This window comes from Sinocyclocheilus anshuiensis, unplaced genomic scaffold (assembly GCF_001515605.1).
Source record: "Sinocyclocheilus anshuiensis isolate Anshui unplaced genomic scaffold, SAMN03320099.WGS_v1.1 scaffold1, whole genome shotgun sequence".
Lineage (NCBI taxonomy): Eukaryota > Metazoa > Chordata > Actinopteri > Cypriniformes > Cyprinidae > Sinocyclocheilus > Sinocyclocheilus anshuiensis.
Window position 1 is genome coordinate 1,013,278 of NW_015539843.1, and position 20,815 is coordinate 1,034,092.

The 20,815-nt window shown below is 36.6% G+C and overlaps 1 protein-coding gene across 1 annotated transcript; it reads left to right on the forward strand.

The window, feature by feature from the left end:
• Window positions 1–2,192: 2,192 nt before the first annotated feature.
• LOC107684515 (GDNF family receptor alpha-2-like) lies at window positions 2,193–4,711 on the forward strand. The gene is made up of 2 exons (XM_016480788.1): window positions 2,193–2,728; window positions 4,371–4,711. The coding sequence occupies exons 1-2, from the start codon at window positions 2,635–2,637 to the stop codon at window positions 4,709–4,711; spliced, it is 435 nt and encodes a 144-aa protein (XP_016336274.1). The 5' UTR covers window positions 2,193–2,634.
• The last annotated feature ends 16,104 nt before the right edge of the window (window positions 4,712–20,815 follow it).

Consider the following 20,815-nt stretch of genomic DNA (forward strand, 5'->3'; position numbering starts at 1 on the left):
TCCTGACAAAATAAAAAGGTCTTTTATGTTTTTACAACTGATTTGAAGATTTCGTTGTTCTGGTCTGGATATAAAAGGAAAGTGGCAAGACATTAATTTGGGATTCTGTAACCAGTAAAGCCCCATCCTGTGAGACCTTCTGATTTCTGTCTATCACTGACTTACTTTTTGTATGAGTGAGCATGTGGCAGCCGACTTAAAGGTATTAGATCACTCTGCATCCTCTGATTAAACTCAGAACTGGCGAGTTTGTAATCATGAGTCCTGTGCTGGCCACACGAGGCTCTAAGAAATAGTGGGTCCCTAATGAACAAATAATTGAAAGTATGGGATGTCCAGAATAAGAAAATATCTAAATTAATACATAATCGGTATTTGTGATCAGTTTTCAATTAGAAATACAGTGTACATTTAATGATCACTTGAAAATTGAAGTCGGATTAAACACAGAGCTAGACTAAAATTGAAACTAAATCCTGATAAATTAAGTAAAAAAGTAAAAGATCCACATGCATTATACCTTCGCCCACACCGTTGGATTCCGTCGTTGGGCCAATTGGGTGAACTTTACATTATCTTAAGCATGGGTTTCATTACTATTGTTCATACGGATTATACATACGGTATAATAAATGTATAAAGTTTTGCACTGTATTGTTGGACATTTGATCCAATTAAATTGGATAATGGTGTCACTTATTTGGAATTTTAGACTAAAACTAACTCACGTTTCTCCTCTACTCTCACCTGTTTCATCTTTGTTTACCAGCCTTAAATGTCATAGAAAGAATCCGTAGAAATGTTAAAAGCTCTTATAACCCTATAAGTGACTTAGAACTCAAGGAGGTCAGTATTGAAAGTCATCCATTAACACTCCCATGGCCCTCCAGACATACTGTATGCAGTTTGAAATATGGCATATTTTCTCCTAGGTGCTCATTTCTGCCAGAATTTTTTTTTTTTTTTTTTTTGGCCCATCACCTGAACCTTAAGTGATGCTTGACAAATTAATCTAAAGATGCAGGATAGTGCTGGCATGACAATTGTGATTGGTTGATGGCACCAATAATTTTCCAAATAAAAGTCCATTTTAGATTATTAAAGAGCCCTCCAAAAAATAAATAAATATAAATATAATAAATAAAGAAATAAAGAAATAAATAAAAGAAAGAAAGAGTTAAATGTCTTTATGTATTAGTTTTATGTGTAATTATGTATTAGTTTTATGTCTTTATTTATAACGTTTCCAAAAAGGGGGATTTGAAAGGACGAAAAACCATTTTTGGTTCCCCGGTTAATCTTTTAGTGAGCAGTTCTTAAAAGAACCATTTTTTTTTAGTTTGAAGAACATTTTTTCTCACTATAAAGCACTTTTGTGCAACGAAAAAGTTCAATGGATGTTAAAAGTTCTTCATGGAATCACAGATTCCAATAAAGAACCTTTATTTATTAAGAATGTATGCAGTAGTAGAGCATCTACCAACAGGGCCTAACAGGGCCATGTTAACCAGCAAGACTCCTTAGTACAACCAAACTATGCTCTTGTCTTTGGCCAGGGTTCATTGTCTTGTGAAATCCATATTAGCATTACTCCAGCAAATTGCCAGAGCCAATAAACACCATTATTTCAGCCACCTGTTTCTAGAAATGCAGGCACATTTTAAATGATGTCAGGTTCATGTCTTAGAATATTTACATCAGACTTGCAAATAGCCCAATTATGATGTTTTCACAGACTGTGTAGTTAATTATATCAGATGATTACGTGAATTAACTTGGGTGGTGATGATGATGATACGACATCTCTCCTGTGAGTCTTCAAAGTACCCATGACATAAGTAAATATTCCTAAATAATTTATCTTAATGGTACATCTTCCAGCTTGAGAAGTTGAAAAATGCCCCAAACCCCTTTAAAACCAGCCACAGATCAGCCTAGCCAGGCAGAGAGACCATAAAGCAAGATGGGTATCCTTCCATTTGTATAGTTGCAAGAGCAATAACTGACCTCTTGTCAAACGTTGCATTTATCCTTTGCCCTAAAACTTATTAATTAGCCATGGTGTGTTGAGTCAGCTTGACCCCCTGTTTGTGCGCGCTTTGATTAACTCACCCGTCGCCGGATCATTTAACATGTGGGCTGGAGCGCGTAACGGGGGCACGTGCGCTCGCTTATGCCTCGCTTCTCGGGAGCGCACTGCCTCCGCCAGAGCCAGAAGTCTGTCAGCAGAGCTCCGCCATCTGAAGTTTCTCACTGCCTTTGCTTGGGAATTTCATTTCGGAGATAAACGGGAGCGGGAATATCCTATAGAGGAGCGTTGCTTTAGTAAGGCAGACGTTTCAATTTTGCGTCCTTTGCGATAGTAGAACACCAGCAATTGGAAATATGCGCCTGTCCACACGAAACCGCCACGAATAAACGGTTCCTACGGAAACCTGGGGTTTAGTTACCCTGCTGAAGGGAATAGAGAGCTTTTCCCTCTTTATATGAGGCTTTGGATTATTTAGACGGGAAAAATAATCATGGTCCGACAAACGCTGGATACAATTTGGGATTTTTAAGGTCACAGAGCGTTTAGAGCAGCATCGGTATTTTAGGAGGACTAAGCGGAATACAGTCATTTGGAGGGAACATATGACAGCACGAACGGCACCCTTTTACGCACGCGGACTCTCTATCAGAAACAGAAACATGTATATCTATATCTACGGCTTTCTGCTCTTTTTAGGTAAGTTTGTGTTTAGTTTTACAGCATTTTACCTTTTTTCTTTAGTCGAAGTGAAAGCAAAATCTCCTCATGCTATTTCATTTCATTTCATCTTTAGGCTAATTTTATTTCAATTTACTTTCCTCTACTACATGGTTTAATACCATGATAGTGTATGAAGTTATGTGAAATTAAGGTGAGGTCAAGTTCGATAAGGAACAGAAAAAACATACGATATTCATTCATTACATTTCTGTGGGATTTAAAGACATGAACTTGTCACTTCATAGTACTCGCATGTTTAAATCTATGGTAATTATGTAATGTAAGTTACATGGGCTGCGTTTCATTCCTTTTGAATGAATGTAACTGATCACATTATCTTACAGTTTTACATGACGTCTAATTGTTGTCTAATTAATTAGTACCATGTAGTTCAAATCCCACTCATTTAGAGTCGGTGTATAGAAAATGAATTACAGTATAAAAAAATTTTGCAATAAAGGTGAGATTTATCAAGGTCACTTTGTAGATTTATCACTATCCATTGCACACTGACAAGACTTGATCCTTTCTGCGCACCATGATGAAACTTAAGCTGAATATTTAAACAGTCTGCAGAACATATTAACCATTCAGACATTTTGATATAGATATTCAACAGCCAGTTACGCTTTAAATTAATGTTGCAGTGTAATTATATAGGTACTGATGTGGAACTGCCTTATACAGTAAGTAATATTAATATCTATTATAACATGTAATGTAAAGTGTTACCCAACTACTTTACAGATTTTCTTCTTTTCACACATTTGCATTCGTAGAGCATCTTGCAGCATTTCTCATGTTTTTTTTATTTCTAAAAACAATGCAAAGGATTCATCAGTGATTGTCCAAGGGTGTGTCTGCATCTTTCATTCTGGCTCTGCTCACTGATGTGTTCTGAACAGTTTTAAGAAGAAAAAAAAAAGAAAAAAAATGAGATTATTAAGTATGCTGATGTGTTTACACCTGTAGGTGTCACTGGTGGGTTGCACCTCCGTTATAATGACCCTATGAAAAAAAAATACATTTGCATGCATGTAAAAAAAAAAAAAAACATCTCTGTTGCTCTCAAACACACAGAAAGAAGTGTAAAGGCTAATAATTGTGAAAACGCAATATTAAAGCATTGATATGAGGAAAGTATAAAGAGCATTTGCCAGCAGCTAATTAAATCCATTTTTAACACATACTAAAAAAAGACTGTTATTTATTGGTGACTCATGTCATGCTAATTAGAAGTCTTTTGTGCGATGTATATATTTTACTCTTCGAGGCATGTTTTTCATACTTTGACACACCATTCTGAGCTGTCAAGTGATCCTTGTGAGTCATTAAAATGGTTTCACAATCATCTGGTCATTGCCACTGGCTTGATGGTCTTTAAATTGCAGTCTTTGGCTGGATTAGTCATTGACTAAAATAATATTTTATAATGACAAAATGAGCGGATGCAGTCACTGATGTCTTTATAGATTCATTTGTCATAGATAAAGACTTGTTAAACTTTTATCCTGTTATCCTATTAAAGAGTAGTTTTAGCAGGGCATTTCTCAACCCATATGAATGAATGAATGAATAAATAATCTGAACCTCCATTCCTCTCCACCCTCCTTCATAGATGAGCTTGTGTTCTCCATGTCGGGCTCTTCCTCTCTCTCTGAGTCTGGGCACCAAGACTCAATGGACTGTTTAAGAGCCACCGAGAATTGTAACCAGGACCAAAAGTGCAGCCATCGCTTCAGGATCATGAGGCAGTGTCTGGCAGGCAAGGACAGGAACACCATGTTGACCAATAAGGATTGCCAGGTAGCCCAGGAAGTGTTGAAGGAGATGGCTCTGTTCGACTGCCGCTGCAAGAGGGGAATGAAGAAAGAAATGCAGTGTCTGCAGAGTTACTGGAGCATCAACAAAGGCCAGACTGAAGGTAAGGGCTCTGTGGGATTACGGATCCATGGATAAATAGTCAGGTAGATACACATGATTGATCCCAGGAAGGCATTGGGGGAGATTGAGGCTAGTAGTCATACATTTATCTTTAGTTAATATTTCTCAGAGTAGATTTATTTTATGGACATTTTCTATATAGACACCAAAGTCTTGGCTAAAACAAAGCCACTGAACATTTCCACCTTTATTCCCCTGGGGGGAAACGATGAAGCGATAAACATTTACAGAGAATTACAAATAAAACATTTAAATTAAAATTATAATGTAATGAAATATATCTATTTCAAATGAATCCTGAACAAAAATGTATCAGTTTCCACAAAAATATTATGCAGCACATCTGTTTTTAACATTGATAACAATAAGTAATATTTCTTGCACACCAAATCAGCATATTATAATAATTTTCTGAAGGATCGTGACACTGGAGACTGGAGTAATGACTGCTGGCCTCACAGAAATTAAATTTGAAAACATATTTAAAAAGAAAAGTTATTTAAAACTGCAAAAATATGTCACACTTTTGCTGTTTTTACAAGCCTTGTTCAACATAGAAAGCATACAAACACAATTTTTTGATGGCAGTGTATATACACACAAATATAATGGTAACACTTTACAATAATAAGGTTCATTAGTTAAGATTAGTTAACTACTTTAGTTAACATGGACTAAGCATGAACAATACTTCTACAGCATTTATTAATCTTAGTTAATGTTAATTTCAACATTTACTAATGCATTATTAAAATCAAAAGTTGTGCTTGTTAACATTAATTAATGCATTGTGAATTAACATGAACTAACAATGAACGACTGCATTTTCATTAACTAGCATTAACAAAGATTCATAAATACTGTAATAAATGTATTGTTCATTGTTTGTGCATGTCAGTTAATTTATTAACTAATGGAACCTTATTGTAATGTGTTACCAATATAACTATATACCATTTAGAAACTATTTGAAATAATACAAATATGATAATACTGCGATTGTACAATTATTCTAATGCAAGAAGGTTTTAATATCCACTGCTAGAGAAAACATATTTGTGGAGTTACTAAGTTACCATAACATCCCCACATGACAACTAGCCCCAGTCTTTCCTCTGTCACAGAATGTGCAAAGTACATCACTATTCATATATACAGTGCAATTTGAGAAAAGTAGAGTCCAGTAGCAGTGGATGGGATGTGCATTAGCTGGTAGTGCTGTCAGGCCCATGAATGAGAGAAAACTGTCCTTGTGTACTGACATTACTCCACGCTGGGGTAACAGCCAGAAGTAATGCGGCGCGGGCGGACACGGGAGGAGGGTGAGGATGCAGCATTGTGGTGTCATGTTGGCATGAACTGAATATATATGACTTGATCAGCTTTGGCTAAACACCTCAATGTGATGCAGCTCGTCTTATGCTCTAAAGCAGGGCTGCCCAAACTCGGTCCTGGAGGGCCGGTGTCGTGCAGAGTTTAGCTCCAGCTTGCCTCAACACACCTGCCTTTAAGTTTCTAGTATGCCTAGTAAGAGCTTGATTAGCTGGTTCAGGTGTGTTTAATTGGGGTTGGAGCTAAACTCTTTAGGACACTGGCCCTCCAGGACCGAGTTTGGGCAGCCCTGCTCTAAAGCAAACAAGATCCAGTTTGCATCTTTTTTTTTTTTTAGTTTTGATATTCACTAAACATTACTTTTTCGGCTGGAATGTAATTTCTGATTTGTAGTCAAGCTAGATTTTGATGCATGAGAGTGTTTCCAATATTCTCACTGATGCATTTTTTCATGAATATATTATGATTTCATATATTCAATTTTTTTACACTGTCAAACTATCCATACATTTGAAAGCACTGCAATAAGACTGGTTGGAAATCATTGGGCCTGAACAGAGGAGTCATTCAGTACCAAGATGTAGCAGTCTGACTCAACTCACAGTTAGCTGAGCACAAATTCACTGTGATGAACGCACAATGTGTCGTTCTCTCTGGTTATGTGAAATGCAATGTCACCAATTGATCTATTGCATCTGATCTAAAGCTGCATTGCAAGAAACAATGATGTCCCTTGCAGCCACTCTGAGTAGTTATACAGTAGTTACCAGTGCTTTTACAGATTCATTCTGTTTTGGTAGTATGGCTCATGTGCCCTGTGGTTATGGAATATTCTTTATGTCTGCACTGATCAAGCAGATGCAAAGTGAATTGTGCAGAGTCAAACCGATTGATTGACCTCCTTTTGAGCATTCATGCATACAGTACCATCTCCCATGTGAGCAGAGCGTTCAGAGCTTATTGGCTCTACTCCCTCAATACTGTTAACAAGATGTTGTTATAGATTGTTTATGAGATGAAGATGCATCCCTTATTTATTGTCTTGTTGCGCACTGTTCTTGTCCTATTCCATTATATCAGAGATCGTACCTCAATGCAAGCTTACAATCCAAATATTAGCTCAATCTATTTGATGGGGATTGTTTACAGTATGAAAATATTACATCATTACAATGAAAAAAAAAAAAGTAACCTGAATGTGTTTCATCTAGCAACATGGCACAATTAAATGTTTTAATTGTATTTATTTTTATTCCCATAATAAAAAAATATGAAATAAATTATACCTTTTTTTTATATTAAATTATTAAATATTATAATAATATATTTTAGTTATTTTTTGAATGAAGTCTCTTATGCTCAACAAGACTGCATTTATTTGATTTAAAAAACAGTAACAATATGAAATATTATTACAATTATGGTCCCACTTTATATTAAGTGGCCCTAATACCTGTGTACTTACATAGTAACTAGATGTGTACGTAGTATGTAACCACAGTGTAAGTACACATTGGTACATAGTATCTAGAGCTGTAATATTTATGTAAGGGATCCAGGGGGTGGAAATGGGTAGGTTTAGGGATATGTAAAGAGTTGGATCTAAAGTTGGTGCACCACTGTAATACCAGTGTACTTACATGGTATCTCCTCAGGAACTGTCCACTTAATATAAAGTGTAACATTCTGGACACCAACCACCATTTATATGTAAAGCCTAACATACTGGCCGCTGCTGTGTAACATCAGAGTAATAACATGGTAAATCCATAGGAATTGTTTACTTAATATAAAGTGTAACCTTTCTTTACCAAAACGTGCTATTTAAAATATTTTTTTTTCTCTTTTTCTATTTTTATAAAGAAAGGCAAAGCTGAATTTTTCAATTTAATTGTCTTCATTTCTTATTATTATCAGTGTTGAAAACAGTTGTGTGTTGTGCTGCCAAATATTTTTGTGGAAACTCTGATGCTTTTTTTTTTTCAGGATAGTTTTATGAAAAGCAAGATCTAAAGAACAACATTTATTTGAAATAGAATGTTTTTGTAACAACGTAACTGTGATTTTGATCGATTTAATCCATCATTCTATACGTCGAGTAACGATTTCTTTAAATAAATATTGATTTCAAGCTTTTGAACAGTAAAACATTGTTTAATTTGAGGTGAGTACATTAGGCTACACCACTGAAGGGTCATTTTAAGGTACAACAACTTGCATGTTTTCATAGTAGCTCACATGAATCCAATCTTTTAGGTTCTGTGTGTTTATCTGCAGATTTCCCATGTCATTTTGGAATTATTTAGATAAACAGTTTTGTTGTCTCACTTATTAAATCTTATTTTTTGCCATGACTTAACAGGCGCATTTCCCAGCAGAGCAAAGCATGCAAAACATGCTGAAATTGCAGGCAGGTGCAGCATTATGCACAGGGGTGGATAAATGTAGTCTAAATCAGAGACATTATAAAAGGGTGGAGATGGACCACTTGTAGAAAACTAATAGGAGACCTATTATCACTGATTTCATGAATCAATTTATGATACCATTGTTATCAGATTTGATTGCTGAATTCAAATATATTACCTGAAGAATAGCTGCCCGGAGGTGTTGCTTTACCATAAATGTCTTTGTTTGAACATAGTGCTGAAAAGAATATGTGCACATTTGTCAAATTTCACTCATTATTTGTTTTTCTCACTCTCCATCTAGTCGTCTCTATAGCCATCCATCCATCATTGTATCAACTAAGCCTAAATAGGCATGAGAACACTCCGTGCCGGTGCAAAAGGGAAGTGTGCTGTTTACCTTTGGGTCTTGAGAGCCGAATTCATTCGATTCTCCACCAACATCATAACAGTAGATTAGATAGTTGACAAAGAGTAATTGCTTTCTGTGGTAGAGGTGGAAAAGCAGTACAGAGGCATGACCTGATATGGGAATAGTATTAGATTTGATTTAAAGGCTCCAGTGTTTCAAGGCTGTGTATCCTCTGTAGGATGAATATGTGTGAGCAGTTCAACGGTACCGGTGAAAAGCTCCCTGTTGCTATGTAAGGTTATGCAAGCTCTGTTCTCTGCCTCTGTGGTTTATCGTGAATACCTTTCTTGTGTGAATACACAAGGGAGAGTGATGTTTGCATACAGAGAAAGCTGGTCTAACTATCTCCAAATGACCTCACATTAGGGATGTGCCGATACGAGTATCGGTACCAAACGGTTCACGGGGCAAATTCCAAATGGAAGTGATCATTCCTATCCCCTTGGAGTGGGGGATTTTGGAGTGAGCAGGGCACGTGCTTGCCATTATGTAGTCGTTTGGAATGCACTTGGCAAAGGGAGAGATGTAATTTCCTCATTATCTTCAGCTGGGATGTTCCCGTGACAACGCACTAACGAACCCGTCCATCGCTGATGGACGCCGGCATAAAAAAATATACATTTAATATTTTACAAAGTTTTATATATATGTTAGTTTTTATATATTATATAGCATATTTTAAAAACTTTTTAAAATATAAAATGTATGTTTATTTGCAACAGTTATGCTAACAACAATAAAAAGGCATTTATGACAGTAAAACAGCTACATCTGCTGACGGACACCGTGCTGCGTTGTCACGGGAACATCCCAGCTGAAGATAATGAGGAAATTACATCACATTACAGCGTGCTACATAATGGCACGCACGTGCCCTGCTCACTCCAAAGCCCCCATTCCAAGGGGATAGGGATGATCACTTCCATTTGGTATTTGCCCCGTGAATCGTTCGGTACCGATACTCGTACCGGCACACCCCTACCTCACATACCTACTCAGTCGAGTGAAAGCTATCCATTAGCATTTCCATTCATCTCTTGATGGAAGTAAACTTGAATTTGAAATGTTTTTCTCATAGGCATGAGAACGTGAAGCTGTAGTGTACACGCCAATCACCTAAGCATAAATGCCATGTGGCTAATCGCTCTGAAGCAGGAAAATGACATAATGATAATGTTGATTAATTGATGGCACCACAATATAGAAAATATTTTTCTTGTATGAGTTTCTTGCAGATATTTTTATTTTATCATGAATGCTTTGGCTATCAATTAAGATGTTTTTATGGCCCCCAGAATGTGTCTCACCCATGCTAACCAGCCATGATGAATTTCTATGATTTTCCAATGACTTTTAAGTGTTTTGTGATGGATAAGGAATAACACAAAGATTTAACAGTCACAAAGAGCAATTTATAGCCTATTAATATTAATGTTCATTATCGAGATTTCCATTCTTTTTTTATTACTTTTACAGGCCTGCAAATTACCATTTTCAAATTGCTTACAATGAGACAAACTTATTTGATAATCTAAATAGAGTGCTGCATGAGTGATGTATTTTTGTAAGCCAAAACCCAGAAATAAGTTAGCATTTTAGCGCTTCCGGTTCCATGATCCTGAGGTCAATGGGTTTTTTTTTTATGGATTTTGGTTAAATGCCTGAAATATGGCATGTGGTTAACACAAGCTCAAGATATGTTCATGTTTTATTCTACGGCATAAAATACATCAGTAGTACTCCCTTCTGATTTTTTAAAAGCATTTACTTGAAAAAGCTGTTGCTAACAAGTAGCTAAATGACACTTAAGATGTTGTCGAGGCTTCAACACGAAGAACAGGAAGACTCATCTACTCACTGCTCCACATTTACAGCCTCGTTGCGTTTATAATCACACTCTTGCAAACTATTCTAACTCAAAATTTCAGGAGAAATGTTTTTAAATAAAGACTGAAAGAGGGAGCGGTCATGTGACAGTGGTGAAGTTCGTTTATAGCCTACATTTAGCTGTTTTCTTTGCTGCCCCTTGTATTTAGGCTTCTAAAATTCATAAAAATTGTGTAATCTTCACAAATTTATGATGATTACAATGCTTAACAGAATATGTAAGAATCATAAACATTGTTGGTCACAGAGGTTATTTTCTGTAATAATCCAAAAGACCATGAACAAATCCTGTTGGGTTTTTGTCGAGGAAACTACCCTGATGCTAACTTCTAGTGTTGGGTCGTTCTTGAACGATTCGTTCATTTTGAACGAATCTTTATAAAACAGTAATATTTTGAAATATTATTACAATTTAAAATAATGGTTTTCTATTCGACTATACATTAAAATATAATCTATTTCTGTGATGCAAAGCTGAATTTTCACCAGTCATTACTCCAGTCCTCAGTGTCACATGATGCTGATCCTGAAATCACATATGCTGCTTTATTATCAGTGCTAGAAACAGTTGTGCTGCTTAATATTTATTTTATAACCTGTGATACTTTTTTTCTTCTCACCTAAATGTTACGGTCTCATCCCTTTTTAACATTAAGCACTTAACAGTCGTGAACGCGTGTCCACAAGTGACGCAGTAGAGACGAAAATGTGGAATAAAGTCGTTATTTTTGTTTTCTTTGCGCAAAAAAGTATTCTCGTAGCTTCATAACTTTACAGTTGAACCACTGATGTCACACGGACTACTTTGCCGATTATCGTGGTACTTTTCTGGACCTTGAACGTGGTAGTTACCTTGCTGTCTATGGGAGGGTCAGAGAGTCCTCGGATTTCATAAAAAATATCTTAAATTGTGTTCCGAAGATGAACGAAGGTCTTACGGGTTTGGAACAACACGAGGGTGAGTAATTAATGACAGAATTTTCATTTTTGGGTGAACTAACCCTTTAAGGCCACTTAATATAAAGTGGGACCAAATACTGGTACATATTACATATCAAAGAATTAGAAAATTGTCATTTCTGCACCTGAAAATTAATAAAATCTTAATAAGTCAAGTGAAGGTTATGGAAATCTCTATAACGAACATACATTTTTCTAGTTATGCTGACTGAATATTCAATAGCCTAAATGGCTCTTTGTGAGTGCAGTCTCTATAAAATGATTTTTAAAAAGTCCTTATCCATCACAAACCGCTGAAAAAATCATGGAAATTCATTGATTAAAATGTATGGGAACCCTGACAGCTGGAGACTTGTGCGTTCAAACCCTAGAGGGTCTGTGGTTTTCCCAATAGAACCATAGCAAGCAAAACGGGAAAAAAAAGAAAACATACAGTATTGCTTTCCGGCATTTTTTCTCTAACTGTACGCTGGCTCTCTGGAGCTATGATACCAATGCCAAGCGCAAAGTATCTTTCCCCAGAATCTAGCTATTAACTCTATGACTGATAGCAGCAGTCAAAGTCTATTACCTCAGTCATCCACTTTTATAACGACAGGCTGGCCACAGGGAGGCGATAGGACGCCTCACCCCCAGCTGCTCTGACCCCCCTCGGCCACAGCCACTAAATCATCAGCACTGGCTCTAGGGCAGCTCTACACTGGATCACAGACGGTTTCTAAAACTGCCAACCAGCCGGGTGGACCCACATCCACACACACACACACACACACCCCACATTTTCCCTAGAAACATTTCAGTGCGTGTGTTTGTGTGTATACAGCGGAGAAGAAATACGATGACAGGCACAGCACTTGTATCTTCTTGTGAATCCCTTTTTAATGATTTCCATTACTGTAAGCGGAGATGCAGCGAGACAGTACTGTAAGATTGATGAGGCTCTAGGTGTAATGTTAAAACAGTCTGGGCGCTGTGCTGGGACTCTGAGCAGCCGGAGTGAAGATGCCAGGGCTTAGACTGGGGAAATACCTTATGACTGTACAGCACTGTGCATCCAAAATCAGCAGCCACTGCAAACCTACAGTCAAAGATAGAATGACATATTAAATTCCCTGCTGAAAAGGCCAGCCTAAACCAACATCATTATCCAGACTAATTTATGCTGGTTAGCTCTTATTAAGTGCTGGTCCAGTTGGTGTTCATTATTAAAACTGGTCAATAAACTGTTTTACAGTTTGGAGTCGGTAAGATTTTCTTCATGTTTTAGAAAGAAGTATCGTATGCTCACCAAGGCCATGTTAAAAATACAGTAAAAACAGTAATAATGTGAAATGTTATTGGAATTTAAAATAACATTTTTATTTAAATTTTAAATGAATATTAGTTTTAATATTTAAAATGAAAATGTAATTTATTCTTTAGATGCAAAGCTGAAATTTTCACATCATTACTCTAGTCTTCAGTGTTACATGATCCTTCAGAAATCAGTCTAAGATGCTGATTTGGTGCTCAAGAAACATTTTCTATTATTATGTTGAAAAAAGTTGTGCTGCTTCATATTTTTGTGGAAACTGTAGTACTATATATTTTTTGATGAGTAAAAAGTTTAAAAGAGCAGCCTTTAAATGTCTTTACTGTCAGTTTTGATCAATTTAATACATTCTTGCTAAATAAAACGTTAACTTCTTAACAAAAAAAAAAAATTTTTATATCCCATACCTTAGAACGGTAGTAGGGTAGTGTTTATATATATACATATATATATATATATGATGTCATTATATTGGTCTTGACCGATTGCTGCATTTGTGATCATGGTTTTGAGTATCAATACATATGCTTGTTTCAATAACTGATGTTTTATTAACAAATTTCGGGAGGAGCATTTTTAATTAACACGGCCAATCCATCATCAGTAATTACACCATCTATCCAATCAGCACAAGAGAGAACCTCTATAAATAATCAAAGCAGCCTTACCTTCATTATCTCTAGTCTTTCAGCATCCCTCCACCACCCCGACTCCTCACCTTCAGCCCGTTCCTACCCCAGCACGGGGAGGAACACTCGGGGGGAGCGCTCTGGGTCCGGGCTTAAACCCGAGCTCGTACCCCTCTCCCCGGACAGGGGGAGTACCCCGGGCTCGAGAGTAATTACTGTGCTCGGAGCCCTCTCCCCGGACAGCACGCCAAATACGCATAACCTTTACTCTGTTCATCATATGTAAGTGTGAACTCGTGAAACACAGGAACGTGTCATTATCTCAGACATGTGTTACTCAATCCAGATACTATAATCAAAGCCTAATTATACAGAGATAAATTAGCACAATTATATGATCTGCAGTACGTCATATTATCCTTGATGTGTTACATAAAAAAGCAGCATACAAAGAACAGGCCCCTGGTCTTTTCAGCAGGGTGGACAGAGACAAATCTTACACCGTTCGTGAACATTTATGCCGTTTGGAGTAAAGCAGTTTTAAGGCAGCTGCAAAACACATGCTCGGTAATGTACACTAGTGGTGTATTTAATGACTGAGACAATTGGAAGAACTTTATCTGTCAAATCACCAATAGTCGGACATGACTGAATGAATAAAACAACAACAACAATGATATCCACCCATGCCCTCGACATAGAGATGAGATGGGAATGCTTCTTGTTTGCCACTTAAGATTTCCTATTTCAGTTATGCCTTTTGGCACTTTCCATTTCAGAGAATCTCCCTCCTGCTGTTCAATAGTTCCACTCATCTGGAATGATGTAGTTTGAGGAACAAATGCCACCATAACATGAGTGAACATAGTTGCCAGGCAAAAAGGACAAGCAGTCTTGCTGGAAGGAATATAGGCTCACAGGTAGAGGATTGTTTTAGCTCCATTAAACTGGAAATGGATGTGCTCTTAGAACATGCAATGAAAGAAAAAGGCAATTATTCTGCAATATGCTGAGGGTTATTCTTCACCTCACTATGCAACTCCCATTTGAGCAAGCATGTTTCCTTTTTTCCCCAAAAAAAAAGAATGTGGAAAAAAATGAAAATGTTTAGAAAACAAACGAGAAATCAGCATATTAACATGCTGCTCTGAAAGACGCATTGAAACCCAACTGAATTATACCTGCTGGCCAAATGTAGATGTTAGTAGGTGGCCTAATTATGGTTTTGAATAGCTGAATTGTTTATGTTTTTCTCTTTTTTATTTATATGGCCCAATTACAAAAGTCTCAATCGTGAGGTATTGCTGTTGTGGTGTTTGTATTTTGGCAGGTAACATAATGTTAAACACTAGCTGTCAATCATATCAAAGGTCTAAATGTACTTGGTCTCACGATGCAACAACTGTTTTGAGTTTGTAAAAACAACAGCAAATGCAGCCAAATCCATTATTTACTCTTTCCAAAAGAACCATGTAAAATGGTACTTGTGTAAACACAACCTACAACACTGTTGAAGTAAAACATTATTTATTAAAAATGCTGTTTTGACATTTGTGAGCCTAGGTTTTTAAAAAAAAAAATAAAAAAAATCGTTAACTGAAACAAAATGAAATATCAAGCAAATTTAAACTTACTTAATTTCAGATAGTTGCTCAGATAAGTTATTTTTTTGTTGTTTAACTTGATGCACTAAATAACTAAAACTAAAATGAATAAAAAGTGAATGGGTTTTAGACTTTTGCCTCACTAAACTCCTAATTTGCTGCTTATTAATATTTAGAAAGCTAGTTGTTAAGTTTAGGTGTGGTGTAGGATTAGCCAAAACAAATTATATCACATGTTTAACTACTCAGAGCCAGCGGCAAATTCCAGAAATCTGGCCGAGGTGAGGCTGCTCTCGGCGGGTTCATGAGCTCTGAATGGCCGCTGACGCCCTGGAGCTCACATCTCCGAAAACGGCAAAGCAAATTTTCAAATAGGTGTTATCTTTATTAACAAACTGCATATTTGAAGTCTAAACAACTACATTATCACCTAAAAACCTCTTAAAACTACATTCCGTGACAACAAAAAAAATATTATTTATCAAATTATACTGGATTTGGGTATCAACGGCATATTTGCCTATTGTAGCACGTCATTTTGAAAGAATTTTTCAGCATGAAGCTAAGACCAGAAGAGAAAGGCACAAAAGCAGTGAGCATCTCAATTAGACTTTTGGGATTTTATTTTTTTTTGGTCTTGTTCTCATGATCAAATAGCTTCTTTTTCAGTGAGCTAAGACATATCTCAGGTATATTCAGACTTGAGTTTGATTAATACCCCAGCTGTGAATGAATCGGGGTGGTGTAAAAAATGATCACTGGGTCGAACAGGAGGAGTGGCCCAGTGAAATTAAATTAATTAAACATGTCAGCCGCACAGAGACTGATTATTGTCCTCACCCCTCTCACAAATCTCTCATTTGCCTCTGTTTGCTGTAAACAGAAAAGGGGACATTGGTGTGAGATTCCAATTTAATCCTCATCTCTCTGGAAGAATGTAAAGGCCCTGGTATTGTTGAGGTAATTCATAAATCTATAATTTATTATTGAATATGATGCAGTTCCATCCTTAATGAGGTTTAGCTAATCAGAGGTAATGCATATAAATTTTCGATACAAATGGAAACAGTGGTATAATTTTGAAATTACTTTGATGAATACACTTTTGAAGTACTTATACACAATAATTAGTGTGACATTTTAATATATATAGTTTTTTCATGTACAACAAAACTCTCAAAACATTAAAAACCTGCTTATTTTACAAGACAATGCCTTCTATTGATTGTTCCCTTTCAGTCGGTCACTCTCGACGTCACGTCGGATGATCGACGAATTGGGATCTCGCTTAGAGAGACCAATCTACTTCGAGTGTAAACTAAATGAGCCAATGCATATTGGCATGCGATTATTGCATCCAGCTGTATCACATTATATGATCACAGCGTGAGTATAAGTAGGCAGCAGATGCAGCGCATATTCAGCTTTTCGCTTCGGAGCCGAGCGATCACATCGTTCTGCTCCTGACTACTCTACTGAGAGAAGAAGACTGAACGAGTTCAGCGCGTTCACGTGTGTTTTTTGTTCGGGAGGTTTTGTACTCGTTCAGAAGATGTGTAATAGCGCCCCCGAGTGTATAACAGTGAAAACACAAAAAGCCGTAAAAACTCGTATGTGGCGGGGAAGCGTTTTCTTCTAAAAGACGAGCTAACTCGTCAATGGCGGGGGAAAGAGTTAAAAAAACTTTCTGCATTTTTACATTTTCGACCACTTCCTGGATCAACATTTCACTCCGTAAAATTATGCAGTTTTCATTTATATGCTATCTATTGCTGATGATCGTATTATTTTTCATAGGCATCTGTTTACATAAGAGATCGCTCGTTTCTCCGTCCTGTTCACGTGTGTTTTTTGTTGGGGAGTTTTTGTACTCGTTCAGAAGATGTGTTATAAGCTTGTTTCCCCATGGGGACCTCAATTTAGGTCCTCACAGTGACACGAGTCCCCATGAGTCAGTGTGCATTCAGGTTGAGGTCCCCATTGGGATAGACAAACATGCACACACACACACAAAGGTTATGTAAATTCAGGAACTTTGTAAGTATCCCAACAGGATGTCTCTAAAATAAACTATTGGACATTGTGAATTGAATCTCAGTCTGTTTCTGTATCCCGTGTCAGTTTTGGAACTGGATCAAAGGCCTTGTTTAGTCAAGCTGATACTGAATGCCTTGGCTGATGTTTTAGAGACATTAGTGCTTGCTTTGCTTGAATAACTTGTTTCCTGCTGACCTAATGGAGTATTAACAGGATAACCGGGGCTTATTAGACACAGTTTGTGTTCCTAACATCAATGTTGTGAACAAAGGCGGTGGTGACAGCACTGAAGAGAAATGTGTCGCTTAAGGACAACGGTTGGAGTGTTAACTACATTCTTATGCCAATGAAGTTGAGAAAAAGAAATGGATTACAGCTAAACATACAAGGTTGTACCAAGAAAATCTGTTGTTTTAATATCAACTCATTACCGTATTTGTATGAAAGGGGTCTACAGAGTCTAATGACGTGACATTATTTGAAAATGTTGTCAGGAGATGTCGTAGAGGTCACACATGTTTTGAATGTCTAAGGATAATGGTGCGGCTCCTCATTCTCTGGTCCTTCACAGACAATTATACAAAAGCAATTATCCAGCATGCATCAGTGAAGCGTACCAAACTGTGATTTAGCTGCAGATTAGGAGCTCTGCTGCTATCATCATTTTGTTCTGTGCTAAAAATTTCACTCTGTATTTTTACGACTAACTACACAGGCGAATCACCCCGCATTTGAAGCCTGACTTCAAATATTCCTTTTTTGTGATAAGTCCTCTTTCAACAGAGCAGCCGATTCTTAAGCGTACTTCCTCCATTATACTGTGCTCATCGATTATGTGTTTATTTTTCACAGCGAATAGACTGGGGTAGAAAGTAGACTGTGGAGGAATGATTCTTTACTGTTACGGTCTTCCAACAAACATCCATCAAAGTGGTTGCTCCCTGAGCAGGAGAGATTTCATATATTAATCTTCATCACCTCAGGACTTGCGCTCTTTTTTAATGGTTTACATATCTTGAAGCAAGGAATGACAAAACAGCACAGGGAACCCAAAGCACAGGATGAGCCTCACCTGTATCATGTAAAATCCATGTTTAGATGCAGTTTGTTTTGTACTAAATCGCTCTCTCCATTAAAGTTTTGACCAGAAAACAATTGCAAGGACCAACTGATTAAAAGTGACAGTACAGACTTTTACAGACAGCAATCTAGAATGATTTCTAAAGGATCATGTGACCATGAAGAATGGAGTAATGGCTGCTGAAAATTCAGTTTTGCAACACAAGAATAAAGTACATTTTAAAATATATTAAAATAATATTTCACAATATTTCAGTACGGAAGCTTGTGTCAGTCACAGAATAACAATAAATAAATAAATTGAAATAAATAAGCAGGCAGTTGCTCTATCTATCTATCTATCTATCTATCTGATGACAGAATGTTCATTTCTGGGAGAACTATTTCCGAAAGGCAGATCCTTATCCGCTGATCTGTTGAAAGAGGACTTATCACCTTAATATTTGAAGTGAAGATTCAGCTGTAGGCTTCTGCTGCTGTATAGTTGGTCATAGAAATACAGAGAGAAGAAAGGTTTTGGTTCCAGAGTGAAAAGCTGTTGACAGACATGTTCACATGTCTCTGACACAGAATCCACATCTCAATTTTGTCAAGTCTCGCATCCTTTTGATAAAAAATAAAAAAATTAAAAAAAAATTCCATGTGTCACTTTTTTATAAACTGTTTTGCAGTAAAATGACTACATGAAATTATTGATTGATTGATTGATTGATTGATTGATTGATTAAGATTTCCTTATTAACTCATACTTATCTAAAAGGAACTTATAAGTCCAAGTTTTTACTTAAAATGTCATTATAGTTGATTTACTATCAACTAAAACTTAAGTATCAACTAAAAGGCTCTGAATGGCCTTTAGTTAAGTTTTCTTTCTGTAAATGTATACTCATTAGGAAATGTTGTTTTCCCAAAAGATAGTATAACCAAATAAATTTTTCCTTTACAGTAAATTATTCAAGTAGTTTATGACATATTGGCATAACTAATATTTAACATCATTAAATTATTCTATATGTTTAGAATGTTTGATGTTTTGAAATGTAAACAAATAGACAAGCAGGCTATATGCTTGTTGTGTGCTGTTCTTGTCTGATCATCCATGTCTTTAAACTTACTGTAAGCACAGAAAACAGCTGCTCAATATGTTGAAGACTACACATCCTCACTAGAAAAAAAATGAGACTGCATAAGAGACACTTTTTATCCAAATAGTGGTGTGATATTCAGAGAAAACCACTGCTATATGTGCCCCATTCGCTCTTTTACGACCGCTCATTGTAAAACTTGCAGTGTTGAAGAAGAAATCCAAAAATCCGTTGTGGAATTCATATTAAGACTCCTGCCAAGATTTCCCGCGTGCAGCTGTGGAAGCCGAGAGCAGTTTGGCATCTCTCATCTGACGCTACAGTGAGACGCAGAGTGTTCTTTAGTAGAAAACCTTCAGACAACGTTTGCCTGTTCAGCTGTCACCTCGGCACTCCTGAGCTGGGCTTACTGACAAAAATAGACAGACACATAACAGAGACAAAGAGACAGAGCACAAGAAAGAGTGAGAGGGAGAAAGACACGAGGGGTAAACCAGAGAGAGACTCCCTGTGGACTCAGGTAATAGGCTGTCTCTTCAAATGACCATCAGAGTTCACTTCACATTGCGATGATTGCAGGTGAAGGATCGGCAAAGGGAGAGCGAGTGAAAGATGGAGCTCTTATTTAGATTGAAATGTCTCTCTGGAAAGGACATATGCTAATTTATATTTTCTGAGCATTTAGTAAGTGCTATTTAAAACAGCTTCACACTGTGCATTGTGTTGTCAAAGTTCAAACACAAATATTCAGTCACAACAAAGAGGACAAAATAAGAGTCCCAGAGGAAAAGCTGATCGCCAGGAGGTTGCTTTGTCAAAGCACAGGATATATAATGGAGTTCAAATATAACACTGGAGTATCAACTTCTCCGATGCTTCTCGTAAAATTACTTAGGGAGAAATAGAAATAGACACAAATGAGACCATTGCTGACATGCTGTAAGAGTAATGGGATATGAAATAAATGTGGAAAGCATCTCAGATCCTTTATTTTTGTATGAGAAATGTTTGAGTTCATGTTAAGTCTGACTTTTGATTAAAGACTTGAAGTTTTCTTCAGAAATTCTAGACACATTTTTATATCAATTATTTACTATACTAATGTTTTTAATTTCTGAATTAATATTCTTTTTTTTTATCTTTTATTACAATAATGATTAATATGTGGTTACATAACATGACATTTTTAGAGTCATTAAATTGAAAAAGATCTTGACGTTTTATTTGTCATTGACCTTTTAATTTTTCACATTTTCAGTTGATCTGCAGTATCTTTCTCATGCCTTTAAATTAATAACTGGAATGACAAATTTGAATAGGTTTCAAATGTTATTAAATGTATAACTAACTGCTTTTGCTTTTTGACTTAACTG

Bases quoted from the DNA above. Each gene is read 5' to 3' on its own strand.
- LOC107684515 (XM_016480788.1), top strand. From the start codon at position 2,635: ATGACAGCACGAACGGCACCCTTTTACGCACGCGGACTCTCTATCAGA. The intron at 2,729-4,370 runs GTAAGTTTGTGT...CCTCCTTCATAG, and splicing joins CGGCTTTCTGCTCTTTTTAG to ATGAGCTTGTGTTCTCCATG.